Source organism: Cherax quadricarinatus, chromosome 43 (assembly GCF_038502225.1).
Source record: "Cherax quadricarinatus isolate ZL_2023a chromosome 43, ASM3850222v1, whole genome shotgun sequence".
Lineage (NCBI taxonomy): Eukaryota > Metazoa > Arthropoda > Malacostraca > Decapoda > Parastacidae > Cherax > Cherax quadricarinatus.
In genome coordinates, this window is record NC_091334.1 from 9,191,017 (window position 1) to 9,204,864 (window position 13,848).

The 13,848-nt window shown below is 44.6% G+C and overlaps 1 protein-coding gene across 2 annotated transcripts in view; it reads right to left on the minus strand.

The window, feature by feature from the left end:
- The window catches only part of LOC128694245 (repulsive guidance molecule B), a 329,138-nt gene that overhangs the window by 127,897 nt on the left and 187,393 nt on the right, over window positions 1-13,848 (minus strand). For both annotated transcript variants that reach the window (XM_053784270.2, XM_053784269.2), the window contains exon 2: window positions 4,157-4,638. In XM_053784270.2, the coding sequence (XP_053640245.1) occupies window positions 4,157-4,638 (482 nt within the window). The remainder of the gene's footprint in view (window positions 1-4,156; window positions 4,639-13,848) is intronic.

Sequence of the window (13,848 nt, forward strand, 5' to 3'; positions counted from 1 at the left end):
AGGTGTGTAGTGTGAGACATGCTGGAGGCTGGGAGGACACAGGTGTGTAGTGTGAGACATGCTGGAGGCTGGGAGGACACAGGTGTGTAGTGTGAGACATGCTGGAGGCTGGGAGGACACAGGTGTGTAGTGGGTGTGAGACATGCTGGAGGCTGGGAGGACACAGGTGTGCAGTGTGAGACATGCTGGAGGCTGGGAGGACACAGGTGTGTAGTGGGTGTGAGACATGCTGGAGGCTGGGAGGACACAGGTGTGCAGTGTGAGACATGCTGGAGGCTGGGAGGACACAGGTGTGTAGTGGGTGTGAGACATGCTGGAGGCTGGGAGGACACAGGTGTGCAGTGTGAGACATGCTGGAGGCTGGGAGGACACAGGTGTGCAGTGTGAGACATGCTGGAGGCTGGGAGGACACAGGTGTGTAGTGGGTGTGAGACATGCTGGAGGCTGGGAGGACACAGGTGTGCAGTGTGAGACATGCTGGAGGCTGGGAGGACACTGGCGGGGTGCTGACTGCATCACAACTCAGTACACAACCTTCACAGTCATGTTTCAGTACACTGATCGCGTAGAGAATGACCACTGATGTTACACTGCTGAATTGTTAATACCACTGATGTTACACTGCTGAATTGTTAATACCACTGATGTTACACTGCTGAATTGTTAATACCACTGATGTTACACTGCTGAATTGTTTATACCACTGATGTTACACTGTGGACTAACCCCGTACGTAATACAGGACTACACTGTTGGGTATAAGTCTTCTGCTCTATATACTGCACTTGTATACACTGATTATAATACGTGACACACGTTAGTAAGCTATATACATGCTATACATGTATATCAAAAGATATACACTCACGGTAAATGAATGTTTTATATAAGTGTATTACAGATTATATTTGTTGGATAGAAAGCATTTTAATTATTTCAAGGAAATTAGTTGCCAGAAGACACGACCGCACACACACACACACACACACACACACACACACAAATGCAGATGGAATAACAAATAAGTATGAGGAGTGGCACGAAAGGATCAAGGAGACATCCCCAGACATAATAGCACTCACAGAAACAAAACTCACCAGAATAATAACAGATTCAATCTTTCCATCTGGATATCAAATCCTCAGGAAAGACAGAGGGAGGAGAGGGGGAGGAGGAGTTGCACTGCTCATTAAAAACCAGTGGGGTTTTGAGAAAATGGAAGGAATGGATGGCACGGGCGAAAGGGACTACTTAGTAGGAACAATCCAGTCTGAGGGACATAAGGTGATAATTGCAGTAATGTACAACCCACCGCAAAACTGCAGGAGGCCAAGAGAAGAATACGATGAGAGCAACAGAGCAATGGTCGACACACTAGCCGAGGTGGCCAGGAGAGCACACATGGGAGGAGCAAAGTTACTAGTTATGGGTGATTTCAATCACAAGGAGATTGACTGGGAAAACCTGGAGCCCCATGGGGGTCCCGAAACATGGAGAGCCAAGATGATGGATGTGGTACTGGAAAACCTCATGCATCAACATGAGACACTACCAGAGAGAGAGGAGAGGATGAACCAGCTAGACTGGACCTTGTATTCACCTTGAGTTGTTCGGACATCGAGGATATCATGTATGAAAGGCCCCTGGCAGCTAGTGATCATGTGGTTCTGTGCTTCGACTACATAGTTGAGCTCCAAGTGGAGAGAGTAGCAGGAATAGGGTGGGAAAAACCAAACTACAAAAGGGGGAACTACCCAGGCATGAGGAACTTCCTTCAAGACATTCAGTGGGAGAGGGAACTGACAGGAAAACCAGTACAAGAAATGATGGACTATGTGGCAACAAAATGCAAGGAGGCAGAGGAGAGGTTTGTTCCCAAGGGAAACAGAAATAATGGGAAGAACAGAACGAGTCCTTGGTTCACCCAAAGGTGTAGGGAGGCAAAAACTAGGTGTACTAGAGAATGGAAAAGGTACAGAAGACAGAGAACTCAGGAAAATAAAGAGATTAGCAGAAGAGCCAGAAACGAATATGCACAGATAAGAAGGGAGGCTCAGCGACAATATGAAAATGACATAGCATCAAAAGTCAAGACTGACCCGAAGCTGTTGTACAGCCACATCAGGAGGAAAACAACAGTCAAGGACCAGGTAATCAGACTGAGGAAGGGTGATGGGGAATTCACAAGAAACGACCGGGAGGTATGTTAGGAGCTCAACACGAGATTTAAAGAAGTATTTACAGTGGAAACCAGTAGGACTCCAGGAAATCAGAACAGGGGGGGGGGGGGAACCAGCAAGTGCTGGATGAAATACATATAACCAAGGAGGAGGTGAAGAAGCTGCTGTGCGAACTTGACACCTCAAAGGCGGTGGGACCAGACATCTCTCCGTGGGTCCTTAAAGAGGGAGCAAAGATATTGTGTGTACCATTAACAAAGATCTTCAACACATCATTTGAAACTAGGCAACTCCCCGAGGTATGGAAGATGGCAAATGTAGTCCCAATTTTTAAAAAGGGAGACAGACATGAGGCACTAAACTACAGACCTGTATCACTAACGTGTATAGTATGCAAGGTCATGGAGAAGATCATCAGGAGGAGAGTGGTGGAGCACCTGGAAAGAAACAAGTGTATAATTGACAACCAGCACGGTTTCAGGGAAGGAAAATCCTGTATCACAAACCTACTAGTTTTATGATAAGGTGACAGAAGTAAGACAAGAGAGAGAGAGGGGTGGATCGACTGCATTTTTTTGGACTGCAAGAAGGCCTTCGACACAGTTCCTCACAAGAGGTTACTGCAAAAGCTAGAGGATCAGGCACACATAACAGGAAAGGCACTGCAATGGATCAGAGAATACCTGACAGGGAGGCAACAACGAGTCATGGTACGTGACGAGGTGTCAGAGTGGGCGCCTGTGACAAGCGGGGTTCCACAGGGGTCAGTCCTAGGACCTGTGCTGTTTTTGGTATATGTGAACGACATAACGGAAGGGATAGACTCAGAAGTGTCCTTGTTTGCAGATGATGTGAAGTTAATGAGAAGAATCAAATCGGATGAGGATCAGGCAGGACTACAAACAGACCTGGACAGGCTACAAGCCTGGTCCAGTAACTGGCTCCTTGAGTTTAACCCTGCCAAATGCAAAGTCATGAAGATTGGGGAAGGGCAAAGAAGACCGCAGACACAATATAGTTTAGATGGCCAAAGACTGCAAACTTCACTCAAGGAAAAAGATCTGGGGGTGAGTATAACACCGAGCATATCTCCTGAGGCGCACATCAATCAGATAACTGCTGCAGCATACGGGCGCCTGGCAAACCTACGGATAGCGTTCCGATACCTCAGCAAGGATTCGTTCAAGACTCTGTATACCATTTACGTCAGGCCCATACTGGAGTATGCAGCACAAGTTTGGAATCCACACCTAGTCAAGCACGTCAAGAAATTAGAGAAGGTGCAAAGGTTTGCAACAAGACTAGTCCCAGAGCTATGGGGATTGTCCTACGAAGAAAGGTTGAGGGAAATCGGCCTGACGACACTGGAGGACAGGAGGGTCAGGGGAGACATGATAACGACATATAAAACTGCGCGGAATAGACAAGGTGGACAAAGACGGGATGTTCCAGAGATGGGACACAGACACAAGAGGTCACAATTGGAAGTTGAAGACTCAGATGAATCAAAGGGATGTTAGAAAGTATTTCTTCAGTCATAGAGTGGTCAGGCCGTGGAATGGCCTAGAAAGTGAAGTAGATGAGGCGGGAACCATACATAGTTTTAAGGCGAGGTATGATAAAGCTCATGGGGCAGGAAGAGAGAGGACCTAGTAGCAATCAGTGAAGAGGCGGGGCCAGGAGCTATGAATCGACCCCTGCAACCACAAATAGGTGAGTACACACACACACACACACACACAGGAAAGGAATATATGAGACGTTTAGTCCCGTCCGGGAGGAAAACTGTCGAGTTGTGACTGGACTACGATCAAGGACGGGGTGAAATGTCGCCTCCATCCTCCTCCTCTCGTGTGTGTGTGTGTGTGTGTGTGTGTGTGTGTGTGTGTGTGTGTGTGTGTGTGTGTGTGTGTGTGTGTTTTAGTGGGTCCTTATCGTAACCACGTTACCGTGACCTGAGAGGCGTGTTTACTGACCTTGGTGGTGGCTGTGGCGTGGTTGGCAGAACCCACGGCTTCGTTGGTGACCTGTATGGCGAGGGAGGGCGTGTTGAGGAGCGGCCACGCCCCCACCACGCCACACGTCATGTACGAGTCGTTGAATGTCTTGAGATGTGGGTCACCGAACAGACCACAGTGAGCCGGTTCGGGATGCCCGCGATACTGACATACATCGTGGGCGTCCGTTGGCGCCACGCCGCCCATGTGGGCGGCCGAGGGCTGAGGGTCTCCGGGTAGCAAGCGGGTGCAGTTGTAGCGGGTGACGAAGGAAGAGATCATACGCTTGATGGAGTGGTACTGGATTTCACCCCGACATGTGCTACTGAGGGCGTCGGTACACTGTCGGTAGCGGTCCACTAAGGTACAGTAAGCCGGGGTAGCATTCTCCTCTATTCCAGCCTGCTTACCTGCCACGTAGGCTGCCGTACAACCTTCCAGTCCACACTCCCCGCCCACACCTGCAACATAAACAACACATGGAACATAAACACCTGTAGCATAAACAAAACCAGCAACAAACACCTGCAATAGAAACACCTCCTCTTACAACACCTGCAACATAACATCTGCTACAACACCTGCACCATGACATCTGCTACAACCCTTGTAACATAAGCAACACATGTTACAATACCTGCAACAAACACCTGTTACAATACATGTTACAAACAACACCTGTTACAATACCTGCAACATAACCAATATCTGTTACAATACCAACAACAAACATGTTACAAAACCTACAACATGCACATCTGTAACAAACGCCTGTGACAACACCTGCAATATAAACATCTGCAACATAAACATCTGTAACACCTGCAACATAAACACCTATTACAACAGCTGCAATATACACAAAATTTGTAACAAAAACAACACCTGTTACAACTGCAACATAACACGTATTACAACTGCAACATAAACGATACCTGTAACACAAGCTAAACACCTGCCACAAACACCTGTTACAACTGCCACATAAACAACACCTGCAACATAAACCGTAACAACACTTGCAACCTAAACACCTGCAACAAAAAAACCGTTACAACAACATATACAACATCTTAAAAATAAACACCTACAACATAATACTTGTAATATAAACAACACCTGCGACATAACACTTGCAATATAAATACCTGTAACACACATAACAAACAGCTGAAACAAAAACCTGTAACATAAACAACCCCTGCAACATATACAACACCTGCACCATAAGCAGCACATGTAACACCTGCAACATGAACAACACCTGTAACAATCCCTGCAATATAAACAACACCTTCAACATAAACAACACCTGTAACAATCCCTGCAATATAAACAACACCTTCAAGATAACAAATGCAATATAAACAATACCTGTAACAACTTCAACATAAAAAAAAACAAATGTAACAACACCTGCAACAACTACTATACCAAAACAATCAACAAATAATAAATTGTTTGATACTTATCAAATTTGTCATCTGCCTCGCTAATATATTCCCTCCCCCCCCAACCACACCCCTAACCTGCCCCTTTCCCTCCCACCTACCACTTCCCCTCCCCACATGCCCCATCCCCTCCCCACATGCCCCTTCTCTTCCTCTCCCCTCAACTCTTTGTAAACAGCCAATTTTAAGGTAAACACAAATGGCCAACCACCGCACACACACACACACACACACACACACACACACACGAGGCCAAGAGTGGAATATGATGAATGCAACAGAGCAATGGTGGACACTAACTGAGGTGGCAAGAAGGGCCCACTCAAATAGAGCGAAGTTACTGGTCATGGGCGACTTCAATCACAGGGAGATTGAGTGGGAAAACCTGGAGCCACATGGGGGTCCCGAAGATGATGGATGTGGTGCTAGCAAATCTCATGCACCAACATGTTAGGGATACTACTGTCAGCATAGTTGCTGAATCCCCTTACATGTGTTGTATAGATTAACTGAGCATTATAGTATCATCCATGTGTTTATATAGAAGATCCCTTAGGCCTGTGACTGTATGACGTCACGGAATACAGCTTGAGTGTGAGGCGAGCTACCTCGGCCTCAGTCGGCGTATAACATCCAGCTAGGCAGTGACACAGCAGGCTGGGCTCCATCTCCCATTATCACAGTGACAATATATATTGTTACCATCCAACTAGTGTGTCTACATTCAACCCTCAAATCTCCTTTAAGAACCCCTACGACAATTGGTGGCAACGGAGGGCCTGTAATCCTGACGATTACAGCGATTTCTGGAGATAAATTTCTACTGGACCGGCCGACATCTTGTGACTAGGCCTGCCGAGCAGGGTACGCTCGACCTACCCCAGCCAGCTACCTCATTCAAGCATCTACTAGCCACTACATTATTCACTGGTCAGTCTCTTTGTATTAGTGTTTATCTGCTTATTTGCATCACTCCCGAGGGATTGACCCGAGTTTGCAAAGTAAGCCAGCAACCAGTCTGTGGTGGGGGAGTCAGGACAACCCAGTCAGTCCAGCCTAGCCTACTCCATCCAGCTTTTACCTGCCAACCCAGCTTTCCACCCCTGCTGTGCTCATCGTGAGAAGTTATCAAGCTATTCTGTGTGAAGGGTTAAGATAAGCCAGCAAGCAACTAACCCAGGTGTCTTACCCCAGTACTCAAGCAAGCCACGTGGGTGCAGTCTTCATCGCTTTGTGCTCAAGCTCCAAGCCATTCTGAGTGCTCTTTTTCATCCCTGTGGTGTTGTGGTAATTCGTGGGTTTGTTTTTAAACCAGCCGGCTTAGAAATATCTTCGCGCCAGTGTGGGTGTCCCCAGTGAGGCTTACGCCATTCATCCCATAGGCCCACTCACTCACCACACGGTCTCGGCCTTAGCCTTGTTCCAGCCCACCCGCCCACCCACTCGACACCGGCCCCAGCCGCCTCACTCAGCCATTAACCCACTCACCCAACCTCTACCATTGTTATTGTACACTACTACGGGTACTTGCACCATATTTTAAGGACCACATAGGGGGTCAAGAGCTAGAGTGTGTTTGGCGCCACCATTGAAAGCCTCCTGTGTGAGTCAATCGTCGATGTAAGCGCAAATTCTACGATCACGATCACGTGAGGACAGTAGCCAGCCACGAGACGATAGCCTCAATCCTCCAACCTTCCACCATCTACCTAATTCTTCACCAAGTCGTTACAGTGATAATATTTTTCATAGAGACATTTGCGAGTGTTGAGACATTTCTTTTTTGTGTTTCCAGTAATTTCTTAGTGACATTCAGTGACTCTTGATTAGACTCAGTGTTTATTATATACTGTTTGCAATAATTTTTTTCCCTTCTTATAATTCAGTGTTAATTTCTGTGCATTAATACATGTCTGTTGTGTTGTGCTTCTATTTTTTATACACTTGAAGTAAGTACCTAGTGTTTTTCCTTTATTGTGTGTGCAACATATGAGCAGTATAGAACTTGTGTTACACTTCACAATCACCTTGTGTTCATAGTGTTGCAATGAAGTAATTCAGTAATTTATTACTTTGTATTCTGCATCACAACTCAGTGTTGTCTGTTATATTTTCCTCCCAGTATTTGTGTATTCTTGTTTTGTTTTCTCTCTGTGTGTTGAACATTCTTGTGTTCATATTCTTTTCATGTAGCCAGTGTCTAATTTGTCTTATTTCCACAGACAATAGTGCCATTATTTTGTTCAAGCAAGATAATTATCTTTTCAAACTTTTCACACATCAAGTTTCATAGCAAGAAAATTCTAGTATTGTGTTTATGTTGATGTGTTGTGTTCTGCATCACTGTAAGTGTTCAAACTTTTTTTGTTCTGTGTTTTAGCACCTATTATTTTTCATGTTTCATTGAACAAATTCACTCTTAGTGCAATTTTTAAGTTCTTCTTTTAAAGTAAAATTGTTCTTTTGCTTGTTAAGTGTTACTTAAGCTGCAGTTAAGAGTTAACGTGTTCCCTCAGTTCATTCCTTGATAATATTTTCTTTTCTTGTAAACTGTATTTCTTGTGTGTGTAATTTTTTTATTATTGCACATTGACTCATTTTGCAATAATTCTTGTGCAAACATTGTGTTGTCATTAAATTTTTTCTTGCAGAAATTTTAAGTATTGTTGTGCAATAATCTTGATTAGCAATTGTTATTTGCAGTATTGCTACAGTTTATTTCAGTACAGTTTCATATGCTCTGTTCTGTGCATAATATTTTATTCTTTCTGTGCCATTTTATTTTATTTCAGTGAATTGTGTCCCAGTTTGTTTTAATTTTGCACAAGCTTTATTGAGTCCATTTTATCATTTTATTGTTGTATTTCCCTACTGCCATTCATTCAATTTAAAGTAAAAGTTGAGCAAATTAGATTTGAGTAAAGTACAAGTTCTCTTGATTTTCAAAGTGTTGTTTGTTCAGTTAAGTATTTTCTTTGTGACTGTGAGTTTCCTTGCTTACTGTGTGACCTGTCAATTTTTTTAATTACTTATGCAGAATAGTTAAGCATTTTCTTCCCATTTAAGTTCACTGTGTCGTGTGTTCCTCAGCTACATTTTCTTTAGTTTCTCTAAAGTCTTGTTTTACATTTTGCAAACATGTCTCAAATCTTCTCAAGCGATGCCTCAGCACATGCTGCTAGTATGACCATTGATGCATCAGTTCACAATTCGAGTAATCCTTTATCAAATAATAGATACACTCAGACTTCTAGCCTGCGTAATTTCAGTCGTGATCCGTATGATGCTATGCCATTGTTCAATGATAACCCAGACAACCTAGAAGGTTGGTTTACCGCTGTTCGAGCCAGAGCTAATGCTTCAGTAGATGGTCTTCCATCTGAGAGTTGTTTAATCAGTATCGGAAAGGAGAGTCTAACCCGTTCTCCAGCTGCTTCACATGTGTTCAACTTAATTCGTATGAAGGACTTTCAAGATCTAACCAGGTGGCAAGATTATGAACAGTTAATTCGTAACTATCTTGAACCAGTGTGAGAAACCGATCCGTTTGCCGTTCTCAAAGAATTAGTTTGCACAGCTCCGAGGCCAGAAGAGTCATTAGATGAGTTTGCTTTTCGTTTTAATAACCTAATGTCCTCATTCGTTAAAGCAGGTCAAACTTCCAAGTACCTTAAAGATAACGATAAACCAGCCCTTGAAGGGTTTGCCAAATTAGCCACATTCGGAGTTATCAAACAACTAATGCCACCGACATCTATGTATGTGTACAATTCAAGTCCTCTAGATGCTACTATGGGACCGCTCACAGCTCTCATCCATGTACAAAATTTGTGTCCCGAGGGAACCTTCCCTTATCGTAAGTCTACACCAACCACTTCGTCCACTCCTGTACATCCTCTAGTTTGTGCTACTACCAAAACTCCCAACCTTAATCGCTCGCATCCATCATCCAAAGCTAGTGTTAAGAGCCATCATTCCCGTAGCACCCGTAGTATGTACAGTACCCACAGTCAAAGAACTTGCTACAATTGTGGTTACCGTGGCCATATTGCAATTAATTGTCCTGATAGTCACCCTAAGAGGCGTCGTACTGATGATGATTACCAGTCAGATCTTCCCTACTCTACTTATCATAGAATTCATGGACATGACACATCTGAGTGCAATGCTCTCTACAACCTGCAGTACTCTAGATCTTTCCGTGGCCGTTCCAACTGCAGAGCCAGGAGAGGAAACAGACGTTGGGGTTCTCAAACTAACCAGAACCAGGCTCATTCTTCCAATTCAGGGGAATCCGAGTGCCCCAGTCTACTCGTCCAGTCGTAACAGTAGGTGATAATGAGTACACCATCCCAGTTCAAAATTCCTATGAAGCCTTAGCCAGCCTTGAGAATGACAACCTCGCTGTTGATGCTGCTTCACACGTCTCTGACGTAGAGGATTTTGGGGACGAAGTAGAAAATGCCTTCTCCGATGACAACCCACCTTTCTGTTTGCATATAACTCCTAACGAAACGATAGGTCCTTTGGTACAAGCTTCTATCCATAATGCGCCCGTTCATGTGTTCATGGACTCTGGTGCGCAAGTTAATATCATCAGGCCTAGCTTGTTCAAAGAGAAGCAGTTACGACGCGTTCTCCTCATTGAACCAACTACTGTAACCTCCCTTAGTGGAGTAGCTGGTTCCCTTCTGCGAGTCCAAGGGCAGACTTCGCTCACCTTTACTATCCAAGGCAGAGACTTTACTGCTGCTTTTGTTGTTGTCAACCAGATTACTTTCCCTGGTGACCTTCTACTGGGATTTGCTTCTATGCGAGACTTACGCATTGTCCTCGACCCTTACCGATGGCATGCCCAAATTGACGGCTTGATCGTTCCATTTTGGGGTTACCAGCTTGGATCAGAAATCTGCCATACTGACGCAGAGTATGATGTACGGATTAAGTCCTTACAAGCCAATGCATTCTCCAGTAGCGTACCCAAGCGGTCAGGCACTAGTAACTCTGTCACTTCCATCTGTGTTCCACCTACACCTTCAGACATGCAAGATAGTGTTCCATTGCCTCAAGTGTCCAGGGACACTCAGACTGCCTTGAGTGCACAGCCTATCCCTGCAATGACTGCTAGTTCAAGTAGTAGTTTCTCCACAGGGGATACCTTGTCGGAAAATGATTATTTGAAACTAGTAATGCCATCTCTTGTTGATGTCACATGCCGTCTGCAGAAAGACGTCTCTGTTGCGGCTAGTGCTCTCACTAGAGTGTCTGTTTTTGTTCCTAATGTTCCAGATGGTGATAACATCCTAGTTGACAGTGATTCCTGCAAGGTCAAGGGTTTATTTGTTGAACCTTCCTTACACGTTGTAAGAGACAGTAAGATCCATTTATTCCTTGCTAACACTTCGGGTCACAGTGTTCATCTCAGAGCAAATACCAATCTCGTTGACCTAGTTCACTATCCTTACCCTGTTTAAGTACAGGATGACGTGCCACCTGACCAGTGGGTCGGTGCTATTTCAACAGGGGAGACCTCATTCACTCCACTGGATCAATCCATTCCACCAGTTGAGGAGAAAGACTTAGTTCCCACTGACTTCCCAGACGAAGTCAAGTGTTTGTTGACTCTGTTGAACAAACGTTGTAAAGCCGTTGCCTTACCAGGTGAGAAGATGGGTATAACGAACTTATTGTCCCATCGTATTCCACTTGAACCTGGTATTAGACCTATCTATATACCTGCGTACAGAATGCCTCATTCCCAAGTTGCTGTCATAGAGGAACTGATCAATCAGATGCTCGATGATGGAGTTATTGCACATAGCAATTCACCCTGGAATGCGCCCTTGATCCTAGTACCTAAGAAGGATGGTACTTGGTACCCAGTGATTGACTTTAGGAAGTTAAATGCGAAAACTATTCCAGATCGCTTCCCACTTCCTGTATTTGGTGATCTTTTACGCAATATCGGAGATAACAAAGTCTTCTCGACCCTGGACTTGTTACAAGGGTTTTGGTAAGTCTCTCTTCACGAGGACAGCCAAGAGTTAACCGCATTCTCTACTCCCACAGGTCATTATCACTTCCTTCGAATGGCTTTTGGATTACGATCTTCTCCTATCATGTTCTCTAGACTCATGACCAATATCTTTAGAGGTCTAATAGGTAAAGCACTTATGGTGTACTTAGACGACGTAATCGTCATGTCCGAAGATGTGGATACACACCTGAAAAGACCTGATATAGTACTTGGCAAGCTTGAAGAAGCCAATTTAAAGATCAAACTGTCCAAATGTCAATTTTTCAGATCAGAAATTAAGTTTCTTGGTCACATAGTCACTCCTAGAGGGGTTACGACTGATCAGAGTAAAGTAAAGGCAGTACTAAATTTTCCAGCCCCCAAAACTGCTGATGCTGTAAGATCCTTTGTGGGTCTAGCAGGTTTCTACAGATCTTTTATTGCAAATTTTTCTTCAATAGCAACTCTTCTAACTGAATTGCTTAAGAAAGATGCTCCTTTCGTTTGGACCTTCCGTCAAGAAAGAGCATTCCAGACACTAAAAGAAAAGCTAACATCCGCTCCTATTTTGAAATTCCCAGATTTTTCTAAGCCCTTCTATCTGACAACTGATGCTAGTTCAATTGGCATCGGTGTCATACTAGCTCAGAAGACTGATAGCAAGTACAACACAGTTGCATTTGCTAGCCAAGCCCTTACGAAGGCTGAACGTAATTATACAGTAACGGAGTAAGAAGCTTTAGCAATAGTATGGTCTTTAAAGCACTTCTGAGACATTATTTACCAGTACCCTGTTCATGTCTTGACAGACCATGCACCACTGATACCATTATTCCAGAATAAACAACCTACTGGAAGGTTAGCCAGATGGACCTTGACTATCCAAGAGTTCAATCCCACTTTTGAACATTTACCTGGCAAGTCAAACATAGTCGCAGATGCTTTATCGCGACACGTTAGTGTAGTTACTGCAGATCCCCCATTTACTGCCGAGGATGTCAAGAATGCCCAAAGAACAGATCCCATGTGGTCTGGTGTGATTCGATTCCTGCTCCAGGAAGATCGTATTCTGACTGTGAAGCCACCAGTACCCATTAGTGACTTTGTAATGAGCCAAGAATTACTGTATCGAACAGCCGAATTGGGTACTCCAAGCAGAAGAGTTTACCAGTTAGTAATTCCACTAGTGAATGTAGCTCTACAGCTAGTTCATGATGCACCAGGTGTTGCACACCCTGGTATGGATCGTTCCGTGAAACAAGCCAGAATGAAATACTTTTGGCCACGTATGGCAACTGACATTTCAGAGTATGTTAAGAAATGTAGTGTTTGTATGCAACTTAAAGGAAATGTCAATGGTCCTAATCCAATCCAAGTGGTCAGTGGTCAGTCGTCAGTGTTCAGTGGTCAGTCGTCACGTGAGGTCACAGACCCTGAGCTGCTTTGGGGATTAGCGTGGACGGTTACAAAGCATGGCTTGCTTCTGCAGTGTTTTAAAAACTGAGTTTGGAGAGTTGAAGGAGGAGGTCTTGCTTCTCCAGGAGGAGATTAGGAGGCTGAAGGTCCACCTCAATGGGCCTGGGAGAGAGTGTGAGGTGGTTGGAGATGTGGGGAATGAGGCTTCTAGCAGTGAGGTGCAGTCTGTCTCTCACTGTGAGGAGGCTGTAGGTGGGGAGGTAGCAACGGGTACCAGCAGTGAGGTGCAGCCCAGCACCTGCTACAAGTGGCGAGTTGTTCACAGTAATGGGAGGCGCATCAGAGTAAGGAAAGTTAAGAGTGAAGATCTGAAGGTAGGAAATCGCTTCTCTGTTCTCCAGGATGAATGTACTTCAGTGGCCAGTGAAGGTAAGGGTACTACTGCCCCTGCTAATGAAGGTAAGCGCATTCTTGTGGTTGGTGACTCTCAGGTAAGATATGTTGACCGTGCTTTTTGTAATAGGAATAAGAAGATGAGAGATAGAGTGTGCTTCCCTGGAGCTGGTGTTGGGGACATTGTCAACAGACTGGATAATATCATGTCAGGTAATGGGAACAAGCCCATTATCTGTCTCAGTGCTGGTGGAAATGATATTGGGAAGGGTAGGAGAGAAGAGCTGCTAGATAAGTACAGGTCAGCTATAGATTTCATTAAGTCTAAGGGAGGGATCCCAATCATATGTAGCATCTTGCCTAGAAGGGGAGTAGGAAATGAATGGTTGTCTAGG